Source organism: Neopsephotus bourkii, unplaced genomic scaffold (assembly GCF_033783945.1).
Source record: "Neopsephotus bourkii isolate Nb327-2 ecotype Australia unplaced genomic scaffold, CSIRO-AGI_Nbou_v1 NB_845, whole genome shotgun sequence".
Classification (NCBI taxonomy): domain Eukaryota; kingdom Metazoa; phylum Chordata; class Aves; order Psittaciformes; family Psittacidae; genus Neopsephotus; species Neopsephotus bourkii.
The window spans coordinates 1386047-1404002 of NW_026901341.1; the positions used below are offsets into that span (position 1 = coordinate 1386047).

Genomic DNA, 17956 nt, shown 5'->3' on the forward strand with positions numbered 1-17956 from the left:
CCATCAATGTGGGAGCTTCTAAAAAGCCTATCTCAACCCATGGTCTTGTCTTTGTCTTCCTAGCTGAAACCCCAAAGAGATACCTGGAGGAATCCTAGACCAGCAGTTGACAGACATGTCCTCTTGCACCTCAGCCTCTGTCAGTTGTGGATGCAGAGATGTTGCCTGAACCAAGCAGGTAAGTGATGGTTGTCAGAGCTGTAGCACCTTGCCATTTGAAACCCATGAAGCTTTATGAGACCTGTGGAAAAATGTGGAATGATGGCTTTAATGAGAACTGAGTCAAGGCTTAGACTTGAGTCCCAGCTGACTCAAGCCAGACGTTATTGGAGCTTGCTAAGCATCATTATAGATAAACAGGTAAAGTTTCCTGCAATATTTCAACAGAGATAAAAGTTGGAAGAAGTTCTAATTAAAGTTCAATGACTTTATTCAGTTTTCATAGAATCATAGAACAGTTAGGGTTGGAAAGGACCTTTAGATCATCTAGTTCCAACCCCCAGTGGTGATTTCTACTACCATCTACCAATCTGGACATGTGCTCCTCATTTCTGCCTTCTAAAATGTCTGGGCAGACAATATACATTTGTCTAGTTCACACAAAGAGAAGCATTTCAAACTAAGTATATAACAAAAGCCACTGCTATTGTTGTAACTTAATATTTGCAGAGGAAATCCAATTACAGCCAAGGAACAGATTAGTCCTTCTTCATTAGTCCTTTTATTTCAATCCCCAGTTTGTCTGATTAAGATACATATAACAACAGGGAAGTGCTTTGTGAGCTAGTTAAAGGGAAGACACCACCACTTTGTTCTGCTGTGAAATGAATGGTTGGAGTCAAACAGCTAGTGTGGTAGAGCTGTGCTAGGAGGTCATCTTTAAAACATGTGGATGGATGTTAGCTCATTGAAAATCAACCTCTGCTACCTCCCCATTATGAGCATTCAAGTGAATGTTAAAGTATGTTGTACCTCTCAGGTGTCTTGTGAGCTGTGATGTGCATGAATACAGCTTGACAAGCTTATGGCTAGCTTGCTGTTCTTGCAAGTTCTTGCGTTGTGGATGGTAGTCAAGCCATCATGCTATGGAATACACCTGTGGTTTTAAGCTGGGCAAGCAGGGTGGCAGCTGGAATTTATTTCCACATTTGGAAAGTTATCCTCATGACTGTAAGGGCTGGGTTTGCCAAAATATATGCCAGGGACCAGCCAAATTACAAACTGGCTCTGAAACCTAGGACCGGAGATGCAACGCAAAGCCACTCCACAGGCTTGGGTAACAGGACTTCGCTGTCTCTGCAGGATACTGATCAGCAATGCCATGTAAATGACTGTAATCACTGTGTCACCAAAGCATGTACACAATCAGGCAGGTCTGGATTCTCTTCATCGTACTGTGCTAGAGTGTAACCAGATGGCGATGCCTACAGCTACTGGAGTTTGAGGAAGGCCTTCCAGCATTCACAACTGAGTGGGTTCCAACCAACAGCAACCAAATCATTGAGATTAAGCTTCCCTGGTACTGCATCATTAATCAGTTCAAGTAATTTGACTCACCAAGCATCCTGAAGACACCAGGCTTTGAGCTTTTAGCAGTAGCATTCTTGCTGAGGTAGAAAACCAGTGTGGGCAAACTCAATATGAGATCTTACAGAAGGGGAATATGGTATTTATTTACATTTCAAGCTGGTTTTACTAGCCTGCACTTGTTCTCTTATAGATACAATTCACTCGATGCTCACAAGCAATGAAACATGATTGTTCAAGTCATCTGGCCCCAGTCACTTGCATGCAACATACACAACAAGGGATGATAGCTGTCAAGTCTTCACTAAACCTCTTAATTTTGGGACAGTTCTTAAATAATCTTTAAGAATTGGCAGTTGCTTTGTAGTGATCCTTGGCTGCAGTCTCTGCTGCTGCTGGGCTGCCAGGAGAAGGAATGGGATGTGATACAGAGGGTCTTTCACGAATGAGTTGTGTGTACTATGGGCTTATCAGTGTGCAGTCCTTGTGGGCTTGACAAAACCAACATAGTCTCAATTGTTTTTGCTGGGAATGGTGCCTTTAGTTATGGGTATAAGTTATCCTTAACCCCCCTGCCCTGCTATTTCTTCTGACACTTACAGAAACGGGTTTTCATTCATACCGATCCCAACATCGCTTTTACAGATCTCATCACTGAACAACTGGCTCCTGTAGATCCCAGCTCCGGTTTTGAAGAACCTCTGGATTTTGCTCATGACCACATACAAATGACAAAGGACCAAGACATTCCAGTAATTAAAAGTGAAAAATAAGTCCCTTACTGAAATCACAATAAAACCTCATGTTTAAAAAGCAAAAATAATTCCAATTATTCATTTCCCATTATAATTCACATTGATCAAAAGCTGCCACCACATCCTGACCATCTGGCTCCTATTGCTTTCACAGCCATGTGTCACCTTCATCCAACCAGAGGAAAGGTGAAGCATCTGGACCACACGAACTCCATCCCCTTCATCCCCTAAGCCCTTCTGTGCCTATGGGGTGGTATAGAGGGGCTGCATAGAGGCAAGGAGATGCTGTGTCCTGCAACCTTCAAACACCCGCCTTTGTGGCCGGGTCTCTTGCTGCTGGCAGTCCATCCAGGCTGTTCGTGGTGTGATGGGTACATCGTGTGGCCAGGAAGGAGAAGTGCAACGTCTAGTTGAGCTTTTTCTTGGGCTAAATCCTTCTGCTCTGTCCACCTGAGCAACCGAATGATAAAGCTCTGAAGCTGCCCAGCTGCTGGCACTGAAGCTCATTGCTCTGCACTTCAATGTTGGCACTAAAATAGATGTCACTCTAGTTTTCCCTCTGTTCTTTATCAATCCTGCTTTACATGTTTCATTTGTTCAGCTGCCTTGGGTGTGCTTCAGTCTCATTTTCGGGTGCTTCTCCAAAATCAGGAAGAAAAAGCAGCAGCTACCTTTTTTTAGGGAATATGTAGCAATAGCGCAGTGGCAGCTATGATGTTCTACAAGAGTGAGGGAAAGTTTGTAGGCTTTCAATGAACCTTTTCATAACCTTATGAAGAAACTAAAGCAACATGGCTCAGTTTGAACCTGCTTATTTAGACACTACTACAGTGACTGTTCAGGTGAAGGACCAGATTCCTCAGGGGCCTTCTGTAGGCCCAGGACCATAATTAGTGAATTAGTGATACAGATGTTGGATCAGAGAAAATCTGCAGGTCCCACCTGGAAGAAAAGGTCTGCAAACATGGCAAAGCACAGGGCTGAAATTCATAGCAACAAAAGAACTGGGAGAGGGTCTGGGAAACATGGAAATTGATCTAGATGTGAGTAACTGCACTAATACTGGTGGGAAATGGTGGATTAAGGAGCAGGAGCAGGAAGTTGAGGGCAGTCGGAAGCATGAGTCAATGCTATGAATAAGGCAGATACTATATGAGGGTGTGTAAACAGGAATGCATCCTGGACTACCATAACAGTTTTGCCTAATTATAGCCAAGCCCATGCTGGAGTTTTGGACCAGATTTAGGTGTTGAGCATTAAAGAAATGTGGCCCAAAGAGTGAGAATCAAGAGGAGAACAAGGAGAACAGTCCAAGAGGTGGAAATCCTGACTTTTGGGAAAAGGGCTGTTAGCCTCAAGAGGAGAAGGACCTCTCCCTGCAACCACCTTTGAGAGAGGGGTTAAGCAGAGAGAGTTTGCCAGCCAGGCTGTCCTTATGGAGCTGGAATGCATTGCTGTTGGCTTGCAACATAGGTATTTTTACAAATCAGTGCCTGAGCAGCTTTAACACAGGAGAGGAATAGTCAACACTTCAGTGTAGCCAACAGAAGCAAAGGCAGCTTGCGGTGACTCCTTCCCATCTGGATGATAACACTGGAAGACAGGCAGGTGTACTAACACGTTCCATGTAATATTAACTCTCTTGCTCTCTGAGGCATAGCATCAGAAATGGGACAGTTTTCCAAATGCAGGCAAATCCTCCCCGCAGATAACGCCAAGAGATGGCAAAGTGATTACAACCAGATTTTCTGTTCCCTGCAGTACTCTAGCAATCTGGCTAGCAATGCTCTGCGAACAAATAGGTCAGGTCCATGCCCTGCATTTGCTGATATCTCATCCATCCCAACCATTTGCATTGTGAGACTGAAATCTGATGCCAGAGATAGCGTAGATGCTATTCAAGAGCATATGGTGCACGTCCAGGCCTCAGGTTTCATCGCAGAGTATTAACTGTCTGGCTTGTAGTGTGAGACCATCCAAGGTGGAAACAAATTACGAACTGATGTGCCAAAAGTTCTGGCTAACAGCATAACACTGGTTATGAGCATATTAAAACTCTGGATACACACAGCTGGTGCTCCTGATGGATCTGGTTCTGTACAAAAACATGGATATTCCCACCAAGAAGGTAGAAGTTTTTTGACGAACAGATTCTTCCTATCCCAGCTTCTCACATATACTAGAAATGAGCCACTTTCAAATGAGATCATTGTACGCAAGCTCTACTTCACATCATAGGTGTAGGGATTACTGCTGAATTACTGCTGAACCATTGCATCCATAGATGTGGTGAAATAATTTGTCTTTGCTGGGGAACCTTTGTGCTAAAAAACACAGGTCTGAAACAGTCCTGAGGTCTAAAATCAGCAAGAAAATACCCATTAGTCTTTGCCAGCCTTCAGTGACTTTGGGTGGGAGTTTGGCTGGGTCTGACCCTGCTCTATAGATCAAATACCCTAGTGACTCTTCAGCGGAGTTCCTAACAAAGAAGGCCAGATGTCAGCAGGAAAGAACCACTAGCGCTCCCTGAGCTTTTAAAGACTCTCTCCTTTAGATCACCAGTTTATTCCCCTTTGTTCACTGACACCCTCCCAGTGTGAGCCCGAGGAGAGGGGAACGATTCTGCGTCGCCCTGGCTGTTCCTGCAGACATCCTGGCACTCGTTTGATCGGAGGCGGAACAGGACACAAACCTTTCCTGCCGGGGCTGAGCCCGCAGCCGAGCGCTATTCAGCTTCGAGAACAATGTCTGGCAGCTTGCGAGTAACTTAAACCAGCTAAAAACAGCCGAGCCCGGGTATGAATCATGACCTATCCGTGTTTGCTTCAGCCTGAAGTCGGCGCGGCAACCGGCTCCCTGGAGAATAAGCAATAAACAACAGCAGAAAGGACTTCTCTTTCACAGGGGCTCTGCATGTGTGAATTCCAACGAAAAGCCAGTTCTCAGAAGCGTGCATCCGAGGCAGGGGGATGGATGTGCAGCTGGAAGAGCTCCATCAAAGGAACCCCAAATACACAACTGTTAGCGCCGGAATAGAGATGATGCGGGCTTTTCCTTGCCTGTGAGTTGTGCTGAGAGCGCCGTGCCATGTTACACAGTGGCATTACAGCTCTGCTTTTTGAAGCAGCCCTGAGTCTGATATTCCCACTCTCTGTTCCTTTAAAGAGAATAAAGAAGGTCGTCCCGGATGGTAAATGGGCTGGGTTCCATTGAGGTCAGTAGAGTAAACCTGTGTCACAGCAGCTGGCAATCTGGACTATAACACACAGGGTGGCAGACTGGAGCATGCTGCACGGGTGAGCAGCGTGGCCAGCAGCAGTAGCCAGAGACTTGGGATACCTACCTGAGCGAACCTGAGAGGTCTCTTTGGTCCTTCAGAGCCTAAAGCTGGCAGCAATGTCGTTCATAGATTGCTTTATCAGATAACCTACCTCCAGGAAATCTCAGCGTTACCTAAGAAACAAGCCCCAGGAGTAGGTGATGCAGATAAAAACCAGGACCAGCTTCTGGACGCAAGCAAGCCCAAAAGTTTGGGTGCTCCATCCACCAAAGAAAGATCAGGTAGAACCCCAGAGCAGCCTATTTCAAACCTGTGGTGTGAGAATTTACCCAGAAAGCCGGGTAAACCTCCAGCCTAACGGAGGTAATTATGCTCAACATCACTTTGTATTTAATGTGGCATCTTCTTAGAAATAGAGGTACCGCAGTCAACCATTAATTACTGCACATTCAAACTGTAAAGTTTGCTCTGGCATGCCAGGCACCATTGGCACCCGATGGGCAGCCCCAGAACACGCTCACAGCCTGGTCCTCAACCAGACCCCCTCTGCTGCACTGGAGGAAGCTCTTGGAGCGGGCTGCATGGACTTTGCCTTGTCCTTGTAGGATGCTAAAATCCATTTCCCGTCGCACGTACAGCCATTGCCCATGCAGCACCACTTGTAGGTGGTTTCCCACTCAAGAACCCCGCGGGGAGCGGGGCAGCGGCTGCCGGTGCACGGCTCGGCAGGGGAAGGGCAGTGCACCGGGTAACGGAGGCACCCTGACGCTGCCATAGCTCCTCAAGGGCACTGGAGGTGACGCTGCTCCGGCACCAGCGCCCGGAGCTCCCCACCCCCGGTGCCCGGTGGCTCCTGCGCTCCGCCCCAGGTCGGCCGGGGGCCGGAAGAGAACCCAGCCCCGGGTCAGTCCCGGCCATGCCGCGGGCCCCCAGCGCCACGCTGCGCTCCCATTGGCTGCCGCGCCCCAGGGGCGCCCTGTGTGACGTAGAACCCCGCGCTCCCATTGGCTGAGACGCTTGCGGTGGGCGGGGCGGCGGGGCCGCCGCTCGGTAGGTGCGGGCCGGGGCGTGGCGGTGGCGGCGGCTGTCCCCGGGGAGGAATGGGGGGGCCTGGCCAGGCCGGGCACGGCTCCGGGCGCCGCTGGGGCCGCTCGGGGGTTCCGGTGTGCGGGAGGGGGCAGAACGGGCGGCTCTCTCTTGGGAAGCCCGTCCCCGTTACCTACAGCGCGTTCTGTCCGTGCCGCCAGCAGTTGAGGGCACCCAGGGTGCGGTGCCTGCGCCGCTTGTTGCCTTTGTGCCGGAATTGTCGTGTTTAATATGTGAGTGTTCAGCTTTGGAAAGGCTTTTCGGGCAGAAAGCATGTCAGAAAAGGAGCAAAAAGTACCAAACCTCACACCCCGCAGGCCTGAAAGGCACGAGCGGTGTGGTTTCCCCCCAGGACAGACCCCAAACTGCAAGAAAACTGGTGGGAGACAGAAACTCTATCAGCAGACTCTGCCCTTGTTGGAGTCTACCCGCCAAGGGATGATGCCCACGGGCAAAGGGAGGTCTCTGGCTGGGACAGAGCCTGTGTTGTCCACTGGGTTTTGTGTGGATCTTTGGCAGGCGGCTTCTGGTGACGTGGAAGAGTAGGGGGATCGCTTTCCTGGAGGGCTCCCTGTGGACCTTCTCCCATTGGAATGAATGAAACGGCCACTGTCTTGTTTCTTATCAGTCGCGGGTTGTGTTTCTGTGCCGCCCCGGCGCTGGGGAGACAATGGGGAGGGCTCGGGTGTAGCCGGGATTTCTGGCTGGGCTCCCTTGGGTTTAAGGGCAGTGGAAAGTCTCCGCCGTGCCCAAGGCTGTGGTCGCACGTCCCTCGTCAGAGCAGTGCCTGTCCCGACCGAGGATTGGGGTTTGCTTCTCCCTGGCGTGAGGGTTAACCTCGGTGCGGCACCGCCAATGGACCTCTGAGATGGAGTGGGTTTGGTGGAGAATGGTGAGAAACCTCATTCGATGCGAGCTTGTGTAGCTGGGAGGTGCACTGCGTGGCATGAGCGGTTTCACCTTGGTTTTAAATAGGACTCTTTGCTTGTTCTGTGTATGGGGTGTGCGTGACTTCCCCGTGCAGTTTGCATCCAAGTGTGTCCACCTCCCTCTGAAATGAGTTGAAATTAGCTGCCTGAGTTAGGGGCTTTGAAAAACAAGCACAATCTCTGGCATCCCTTTGAGTGCCTTATTCTGAAAGGAGCAGATTTACTCTCGCTCCTGTGTATTGGCAGGTTTCCTGGTTTCTCTTTAGCTTCCAATTAGCTTCTGGAGATTTAATGAACCTGCGAAGCAGCACTTTAATGACTGATGGCCTCATAGAAGTGTGCATCACTGCAGTGCTGCCTCCATAAGATCAACAGACAGCCCTCACAGTTCAGATGAGTCCAACCTCTGCGCTCCTGCAAACAGCTGCAGAAATAACAGTTGGGTTCTGACCTGTAATTACTTCTAGTGTTGTTTCACACACGCTGTTTAGATTTATGGTTAAGCTTAGATCTGGTTTATAGTTGTTTTTACTGGGCTGGCAACATGACTCAAGCCACTACATCTGTTGGAAGTAATGATGTTTGAATTTAACGTGGCACCATCTTAAAGGTAAAGATGTGCTGTGGTTGAGTGTTAATTACTGCACATTCGGTTTGAAACTTTAATTTGACGCCTTGTTAAGCTTTTCTTCCTTTTCCACATCTTTTTAAATCACTGCCCAACAACAGAACTGATTGCTGAGGTGTTTATGTCCTAAGCTACGGGTGCCCAGCACCCTCCTCTTTGTTAAGGTTTCTATTTACTGGGTCATTTTTGGATGTACGGCGCTGCCAGGTATGTGCAAGGAGGGATTAGAGCTGCTGAGATGCCTGTTCATGTAATGGTAATTAGTGATGTTCTCTGCTGAATCACTGCTTGTCACAGGGGAAAGCACCCAAAATGGTGAATTTAAAGCTTTGAAATGGATCCTGGCATTGAATATGTGGTGCCAGGTGATTTATCATCCTGGTGGCATTTTGCTCATTAGGTTTTGGTTGGAAGGGGAGGTATCCAACCAGCGAGCATCCTTTCTCCTTGTGGCCAAGGCCCTGGCTTTCAAAGCCAGTAAATATATCTCAGGGGGTTCTCTGGGCATTTAAATCACCTGTAAGTTGGATTTGGTCTTTGATTCACTGATATTTGCTTGCCTGGCTGTTTAAACAAAACTGATTCAGAGGGACCAAACAGGAGGTGGTGAAGGCTGACAGGTAACAGGGGCTGCCTGCGGGGGCTCAGACCTCAGGCCCGAACAGTCTCTATGATGGATATGTGAAGAAATCATACACGTGCTGTGTGGGAAACACTCATGGGTTCCTGAGTGGTTTGGGATCCTCTTTCTGTTACCATCAGAAATCTGTCTTCTGTTGAACAAGTTTTATATGCTTACACGCATTTTAATGATACACTGTTGTATAATATGTAGGTAATTTAGCAGGGGTGGGATTATCAATTACATTTACTGCAGTCAGCACGCCTTTTTGTTTGGATATACAACCTCTTTGGGGGGAAAAGAGAGCAATGCCATTGATCTTGGGATAACGTGGTGTGTGTAGGGTTGTTCGGTAGTGACCGAAGTGATGGAGCAATTGAGTCCAGGTATCAGCAGAGGCTTGCATGGAGGGCTGGGGGAGCCCAGGCTTCACTCTCCCTCTCCGCAGCTGCTGCCATGCTCAATATAGCTGTGGGTCTCGGGGAGGGGAAGGCAGCTGCGGAGCCGGGATTCGGGCTCCCCTGGAGACCCGGCACGGCCCTGCTGCTCTTTGTTCTGTGCATGGGCTCTGCCCATGGGAAAGGCCCAGTCTCCGGGAGGTGGGATCATAAACCGAGATGGTGACAGCAGCTAATGGAGGATGTGAGTACCAGCTTCTTTCCCATTTCCAGGTGTTGTCTGGGAATACTCTTCTTCCTTCTTTTTGTTCTTTATTTGAGTTTGCTGTTGACGTTCCTGTTGCTGCCTCTCCATCAGTGCCCTGGCACTGGCAGCAAAACCACTCTGCCAGTGTTTTCCTAATGCCAGCACCCTGCTTTGGGCTGGAGGTGCCGAAAGAAGCTTTGGTATTGCCAGCGCTCTGAGGATGCGACTGAGCGTGGGGAGGGGATCTTGCCAGTGCCGGTTTTGGTGCTTTGTGGGTAGCCCATAGGGTGTCACTTATGTTGAGAGTGGCTTTGGGTCCTGCTGGCTTGGAGAACGCAAGCAGAGGTGCTCGGCTCTGGTGTTCACTAAACAAGATCTGTTGGGTCTCCTTGGTTTGGCTCTGCTGCAGCTCCTCACTGGAGGCCAGTGGGAGGTGGTGGTGGAGCATCTCTGTGCACAGAGCACTTAGGGCTCAGCTTTGAGAATCATGTCCCATGTTAGAAGGTTCTGCAGCAAGATGCAGCGGGCTTGAAAATGTGTCACTGGTTGAGCGAGTCTTTCCATTAGCAAATTGCACAAGGAGTTAATTCCATGAGCCGAGCTCGAAGCTGCCAAGTGCCAGTTTGGGTTTTGCAGCCTCCTGCCTCCCCCTCTTATTTTTTATATATACTTCTCACTGCTGGGTGGTTTCCATTTCAAGGCTTTGAGTTTGCCTCTTAAAACCCCCTCAGCTTTCCATCCCAACAGCCTTCAGGGCTCAGCCACCCTAAAGTGTCTCATTTGGGCCCAGTTACCTCATGGGGTACAAGCTGTTTGTGAGATTGGCCATCGATCCAGGAGACAGTCGCGCTGTGCCAGCGAGGTTTGAAGCACAGGTTTGGTCTCAGTGCAGCCAGAGCTTTAATTGGGTTTTCCCTGTGTGTCATGTCCTCAAAACCAGGAAATGCTGCTGAGACACAAAAGTTTGCTCTGTCCTCTGTCCCACTTGATGCCCAAGGTGCAATATTAGGGTCTCAGTGAATGCTTTATCCCTTCATTATTAGACGTACCCAGTTTCTTTACTCGGCATGGAGACAAGGGCCTCCAGTGAGTGCTGCTACCGTGTCTTGTGTGTTTCAGAGAGCCTGAGGCTTGGCACCATCCCGTCCCAATGGCTGTCGATGTGGGAAAATCACTTTCCGAAGCCTCCCTGAGCAGGAAGGCCGAGAGCAGCGGTCGGTGGGACTGTGCAGAGGTGGAGATGGACTCCCCAGAGCTCGCACCCAGCCTGTGCCGGGTTGCAGGGGCAGAGCAGGCCAAGCCCTGCCCGCAGGGGATGGACAGCGTGGCACTGAGCGGGCACAGCCGCTTGGCCGCTGGTGTTACCCAGGGAGGCTCGAGCTACCGCCGGGAAGTGTCTTCAGCATCCGCATCCAGGCTCCCCAGAGCAGGGGAAGGCCTCTTGGAGACAGAGGCGTTGATCTGTGGAGTCACCGACAGCGGGGATGCGCCTCGTCACCTTAGACACCGGTTCCTGCCCTCGGAGGAGCAGCAGGTGAGGGGGGTGTACATACGGGTGATGCTGCGGGGTGTACATACGGGTGTTGCTGCATCACCACGAGGTCCCAGGTGAGGTGGGGACTGGTGTGTGTCTGGTCTGTCCTAGTAAGGGCTTTCCCCCTCCTGCACCCAGAGCGTGCCCTGGGCTAAGCCTTGTGCTGGGGAAGGGCTTGGGCTCCAACACCAGAGCCATTGCCTCCATTCCCATATTGCGGAGCTGGGAAGTCACTTGGAACAGGGCTCCTTAAATAAGTGCCTCCTGCTGCCAAATGACTTGTGCAGCTTCCCAAGCCCTCGGGATGCCTTTCCTTAAAAACAAGCCGTACTGCAGGCTTCAGGCAGCTGCATGCCATCCTGCAGACGGAACAGAGCTCCCCTTCCAGCCTCTCCTTGCAGCAGGTCCAGGGCTGGGCTTTCATCTCCATACCTAGCACAAAGGAGCCTTTGTCTGGATTCTGTGCTTCATTTTATACATCTCTCTTTTCCCCCACCCTGGAGCAGGTGAAGGCATCGGGCTGTTGGGAGCCAGTGTCCGGCCCTCCCAGCTCTGCAGGGGAGAGCATCCTTGCTGGCAGCTGCCACGTTGCCGGCCGGCAGAGCCAAAGGCTTGGGGCTCAGTCCCCGCTTTCCTCCACGATGGAGCTCCTGCAGCCTCAGACCCCGCCGAGCCCCAGGACCACCCTGCAGAGCCGCTCCGCATCGAGCTGCTCCGCTCTGTCTTCAGAAGAGCACGGCCTCTCCGAGGAGCCATCCCGGAGCTTCCCGGCCAGCGTGGATGTGCCTTCCCCTGCCAGCGCCACCCGGGACCTGTGCCGCCGGTGGGGAGCAGCGCAAGGCAGGGCGCTGCGGGTGCACGAGCCCTTCAGTGCTCTGCTTGACTACCGCAGCGCCGTGCAGCGCATCGGGGGGATGTCATCCTATCAGGCTGATTACTGGGCATGCGCCCTACCAGATTCATTGCCCCCGTCTCCAGACCGTCGCTCGCCCCATTGGAACCCCAATAAGGAATATGAGGACTTGCTGGATTATGCTTATCCACTGAAGCCAAAATACAAGCTGGGAAAGGTGCCAGACCCTTTCTTCCACGACTCGGGAATAGGTTTGGACAGCTTTTCTCTTTCCCCTGAGGGCACATCGAGGTCCACCAGCATCTATGGCCGAGGTGGGCAGGCTCAGGGAGGCAGAGAAAGTGGACGCTGGGGGTTCATGGGCTCTGCAGAGAGGTTCCCCACCCTGGAGCCTGGGAAAAGGGGCCTCTCATCCTATGAACCTTTACCTACTGCAAAAGCATCCTCCACAAGAAGTGCTTCCTCTCATCCTTCAAGAGGCTTTGCTAAGGATGGAGCCACGGAGTCAGCTGGGATGGGTTCATTTGGCCGCCCTGCTGCGGATGGGAGGAGCTGGTGCACCAGAGGGAGCCCCTTCCCAAAGGACAAAGGGCAGGCGAAAAGCACTGGTGGGTTTTTACCTACAACGGCAGTGCTCCCCTTGAGGAAGGAGTGGGACGGTGATGAAGAATTCCTCTCCCTGCCTCCCAGACTGCTGGAGCTGGAAAGGCTGGCTCAGTTCTTGTCTGATCTTTCCTTAACTGTAAGGACTCCTGGGCATGACCATCATGAACTTCCATGTCACAGCAACAGCAGGAAGCCCCTTTCATCCCAGTTGGCTCCTTTCGGAGGAGCAGGTGGCAGGGATGGAAGAGGGGGTTTCGAGGGATACGCTGGGCTGTGGCACCCCTGCGGCTCTCGGAAGTCCAGCCAGGAAAACACTGGATTATGCGGCCGCATCCATAGGGATCCTTTGCAGGGGCTTTATCTACCGACTGGTCTCAGAGACACGTTGGATGGGACGTACCTCAATGAACCACGGGTCAAGGGGCATCCCAAGAAGAGCCTTCAGAGCGAGTCCCTTGCCCAGTGCGTTAAGGTAGGCTGAGACCAGAAACCGGGTTTATGATGGGGAGCTCTCACATGTGCCTGTGTTTATGGCACAGTTCATTAAGGCTTCCCCTCTGCATGGTGTTTGGTGCCTGGCAGCTGGGTGTAATTTATGCAGGGGGGGCTCACTGGAGCAGATGATTCCTTCTGATGGAGCAGAGCCCAGCTCACTTCTCCTGGGGGGATCAGCTTCCCACAGCCCATTCATCCTGCAGCACTGCTGCATCAGGGAGGAGGCCGGAGCTGCAGCTGGGGCTGCTGTGGAGCCCAGGGTTTGCTGCCTGCCCCATCACTCCCACTGTTCAGTGCTATCCTTCCACTGGGGCCGTGCTCCCCACCTTCCCCTCCATTGTCTTCCTCACCCCAGCCCTGCGCTGCGTTGGGAAGCCCTGGTGGACTGTTGGCTGGAAAGTAGTTATTATCCTGCGCACATCTGCAAGCACCAGGGCAGCTCATCCCCTCCTCTTGCATGGGGATAACTCTGCTGATACTGTCAGCATCAGGGTGTATCTGTCCCACCTCAAATCATGGTTCCAGGGGGAAGTAGCTAGGCTTTATAGCAAATTCCTGACTCCCGAGGAGCAGGAGTAGGGCTGCAGTCTGGTTTCAGTGGGAGTGTTTAGGGATGCTTATGTGTGTGAATGGGAGGACAGCAGAGAAGCAGAGAACAGCCACTTTCCAAAACAGCGTGGGCTCACCTATTCCTGTCCCTGCTGTGTCTCTGTTGCAGGAACAGATCAATAACCCCTTTTGTTGTGCTCTGTTAAGCAGATGTTCTGCTGCCAGCTGGAGGAGCTGATCCGCTGGCTGTACAATGTTGTGGACATCACTGACAGCTGGGTACCACCCTTGCCGGATGCCAAGAGCATGAAGGCATCGCTGCACCGCTGCCTGGTAGGCATCACCCCTGGCTTTTCTTCCCCCTCTGCAGTGCTGGCATGGTCCAGGCAGGTGATGTGGGATGCGCTGGGCATGCAGAGCTGGATGTGGGAAGCTGCTCCCTGGGCAGCCTGCAGTACGTGTGTCTCTTCCAAACACCCTTATAAGCAGCGCCCCCTTCTCCTGTCCTTCGCAGGAGTTCAGGAAGGACGTGGCCGAGCACCGGAGCCTGACAGAGAGCGTGCTGGAGAAGGGAGAAGCTCTCCTTGACTGCATGGCATTGAATTCACCAGGTGAGGAGGAGCAGCTGAGCAGGGGCCAGGGACACAGCTGTGATGCTGGCCGTAGCCTCTGCCCCACAGAATCCCTGGCCCCACGTGTGTTGAAGCAGTGGGCACAGCTTGCTGTTCAGCAGCTGTATGGGAAAAGGGCGCTTACATCTCCATTGCTGTCTGGAGACTTGGAGCTGAGATGTCTCAAGGGTTTGAAGTGGTAACTTACAGCTGCACCACGCCGTGACCCTTGCCTTGTGCTGTGCCATCCACTGTGGGTGATGGATGTGTTTGCTCTCTTATAGGTCCCTTAGGTTTTATCTTTACTACAGCATGGCCACTGGGCTGTGGGATGCTGTCAGCCTGCAGCTGGGAGATGCTCTGGCCTGCTGCAGGAGGGGTGATTTCACACCCTGTTTGCACTTGGTGCATCCCAGGCTGTGGCATGGCACGCATGGAGCAGCCGCTCCAGTGACCTGGTGCATCCTGCCTAACGCGTTTCTGAAGGGTTGGCTGCATCTGCAGTCACCAAAGGGGCTTTAGTGGCTCAGTGCTGCATTAGGGGATGGGCTTTCTGGCACAGACCCAAAGGTCTCCTTTAGGAGGCCCTATTTCTATATCTTCCCTCTTAACCTGGAGCCTCCCAGCTCCCTTTCCACCCTTTCCAAGCTCTGCATCACATCTTGGAGGGGGTGAAGATCAGCTTAGTGATTTCTAGCACATTTCCTTCCAAAGCCTGCCCAGGTGAGTGGAACGCTCTCCCTGTGCTTACAGACATGGAATTCTCACATTACTACCACCTCCATTCATACATTCCTGTGTTCCAGTTCTGAAGGACACGCTGGGGTTGATTGCGAAGCAGTCAGAAGAGCTGGAAACCCACGCAGAGCACCTGTACGAGTCCGTTCTAGCTGCTGTGGGTCCCATGCAGGGCGAGGATGGGATGGAGGACAAGGGGGTGCAGCAGACGGCTGCTCAGTGGGTAAGGAGGGGCGGACCAGCCTTCGGAGGCAGGGGGAGAGGGGGGAAGATAAACACCTAAATAGGCAAACACCATACATCAGGCTTCGTTAGTATTCCTGTCAGTCTGATGCTTGGAGAGCCGAGAAGGGGAAGAGAGCAAGGGGGAGCTCAGAATGGATGCCCCATGCTCTGTACATGTGTGTCAGGGAAGGGCGGCGTGGTGCTGACCCAGCTGGTGAAACCCAAGAGCACGATGAGAGCGGTGGCAGCTCCTCGGAGGGGTGCAGGGAGCGGGGAGGTCACTGTCAGTCAGGGTTGGAATCAGCTGGGCAGCAGAGGGAAGACCAGAAAGGGGTATTTTGGGGTGGGGGGGGATGTTATTTCCTCAGAACCATTCTGCTTTGCTGTGCCATAGCGGGAAGGGGGAGCAAGTGAATCCCGGTGTAAAAGGGGCTAGAAAACTTGTTTGCTGGTTGTGTATCCAAAGGGCAGTGAAGGGCCTGGAGCACAAGTGTTGTGAGGAGCAGCTGAGGGACCTGCGGGTGTTTGTTTAGCCTGCAGAAAAGGCAGCTTGGGGGATGCTATTGCTCTCTACAACTGCCTGAAAGGAGGAGATGGAGCAAGTGTCCTATCACGTGTAGCAAGTGATAGGACAAGAGGAAAGGGCCTCAGGGTGCTCCAGGGGGGGCTTAGACTGGATACTGGGAAAAGTTGCTTCCCAGAGAGGGTTGTCAGGCACTATAACAGGCTGCCCAGGGCTGTGGTGTAGTCACCATCCCTGGAGGTACATAAAAGCCGTGTAGATCTGGTGCTGGGGAGCATGGTTTAGTGGTGGGCTTGGCTGTGTTAGGATGGCTTGGTTGATCTTACAGGTCTTCTCCAACCTAAATGACTGTGATTTCTTGACCATCTTCTTTTGACTAAAACAGAGGCAGAAGCATCTCCAGAGGGCACAGCAGGGGTGCAGGGGTGGCATTGGTACGTGGTGTCTGCGGGCAGAGGCACCACCAGCTGTGTGCTGCCATGGGAGTCACTGTTAACCCTGTCTGTACGGAACGGAACACTCATGGGTGCTGGCGCTGGGGCCAAAGCACAGGAAGGGCAGCTCCGAAGCACCCAAAGACAGGAAGTTCGGAACTGCAGGATAACCTTGGCCACCCCGTTACCTCAGGCTGTTGACATCCCCACAGCCTGCTCCATGGCACGCCTTAACATTCGGAGTTACAAAAGGGAAATGGTATTTCCAGCACTTTAGAGACCAACAATAGCTTAAGTGTTCAAGGCCAGGTTGGACAGGGCTTGGAGCAACCTGGTCTAGCGGAAGGTGTCCCTGCCCATGGCAGGGGTTGGAACTGGATGAGCTTTAAGCTCCCTTTCAACCAAGACCATTCTCTTATTCTGTGATAGTCTAATTGCTAAATGTACCTCTATGAGAGCTATATCCTCTCACTAGTGAGCAGCTCTGGAGGTGATTTAAGGAAGTACAGCACGGGTGTTTTCTTTTGCTGTTGGATTGCAGCCAAAGCACAGTAGCATACTTAATCCATTTCATTTCAGGTGCTGCCTCTATCAGACCTGGCCTTGGTCAGCCGGGCACGGGATGGCTGAGAGCTGCAGCAAGCACCAAAGCACCTCCTTCCCCTCCTGCAGAGACGCCAAAACACATACGAGCACTGTGTCGGGAGTTAACCAGCTGGGGCTGATTTTGTGCTGGGTCTTTACTGTGGCTTGAGAAGGGCAAGCTGTACAGCAGTTACCTGGCTGCTGGGGGGTGTAGTCCATGGCTGTGCGAGTGAGGAATGTGCAGCTGGCCTTTGGGGGTTTGGTTTTTAATGTAGCTTTCGTGGGGTTTGAAATCGAAGTGGCTTTGTTCCGTGTGTTAGCAGGAACGTCAGGAACACAGCCGTTTGTCACTGAGTAATCCACCGTGTGCCGTGAAACTCACTCCTAAGTAAAGCCGTGTGATCTGAATAGCTGTGGTCTCATGGTTGGTTTGTGATCTTCAGAAATAGGTGTGAGAAGCCAGGAAATAGCAACTCCTCCTGCATCTTGGGAGCAAATGGAACCCTTGTTTATACTTAGCCACAGTCCCTGATGGAGAGGGATTCTTCAGGGGCTGTACCAACAGGACCAGGGGTGATGGGTTCAAACTGAAACAGGGGAAGTTCAGGCTGGATGTAAGGAGAAGTTCTTTACTGTGAGGGTGGTGAGGCACTGGAATGGGTTGCCCAGAGAAGTGGTAAATGCTCCATCCCAGGCAGTGTTCAAAGCCAGGTTGGACAGGGCTTGGCCAACATGGTCTAAAGTGAAGCATCCCTGTCCATGGCAGGGGGCTTGGAACTGGATGATCTTAAGGTGCTTTCCAACCCTAACTATTCTGATTCCTGTTGAAGCAGAGCCTATTGAACTTCCAGCTTTCTTAGGCATAAACACAAACAGCCAATATACTATAGGAATCTTAGTAATAATCAGGTGAGTACCCTCAGGGGAGAACAGGTTATGCATAAACTGCTGCTTGCTGTTAACTTGCAGTAGTGGTCTTGATGCTGTGCTGGGGTCCCTAGGTGCAGCTCTTGCCCTTCCCCTCTTGCAGCTAGTGTAATTCATCATTGTTCACATAACAGTCACAAAAAGTCTCCAAACCCTTTCTGCAACAGAAAAAGGCACCTTGAGTGGCAGAATGAGAGCAGTAAACGCTCGAAGAGTTAGAGCCAACTCTAGAATGTTGGTATTTGGCTTAAATTAACCTTTCAACTCAATGGTGATCAGCATGTTCTGGTGCAGAAGATGTAATTTCCTCCCATTCTTGTGAGCAGAACAACATGAAGTTTCTGCGCTGCACAAGCACAAACTGAAGCAGTTACAAATGACAGGTAACTTACTGAGTCTTGTGG

General features: G+C 51.6%; 1 protein-coding gene and 1 long non-coding RNA gene across 4 annotated transcripts in view; one reads left to right on the forward strand and one right to left on the reverse strand.

Annotated features, from left to right (window-relative positions):
- The window catches only part of LOC133213756 (uncharacterized), a 532499-nt gene that overhangs the window by 59252 nt on the left and 455291 nt on the right, over window positions 1–17956 (reverse strand). The gene's annotated exons all lie outside the window — the stretch shown is intronic.
- Window positions 6554–17035, forward strand: CEP68 (centrosomal protein 68). Of its 3 annotated transcripts, none has more exons than XM_061356223.1 (7): window positions 6554–6612; window positions 10592–11006; window positions 11513–12937; window positions 13720–13842; window positions 14024–14120; window positions 14927–15081; window positions 16620–17035. In XM_061356223.1, exons 2-7 carry the CDS (start codon window positions 10623–10625, stop codon window positions 16668–16670), a joined length of 2235 nt encoding a protein of 744 aa, XP_061212207.1. In that variant the 5' UTR covers window positions 6554–6612; window positions 10592–10622; the 3' UTR covers window positions 16671–17035. The 3 variants fall into 3 exon arrangements, with proteins under 3 accessions (XP_061212207.1, XP_061212210.1, XP_061212208.1); XM_061356226.1 differs by having other exon boundaries at window positions 6596–6616; XM_061356224.1 differs by lacking the exon at window positions 6554–6612 and adding an exon at window positions 7693–8682.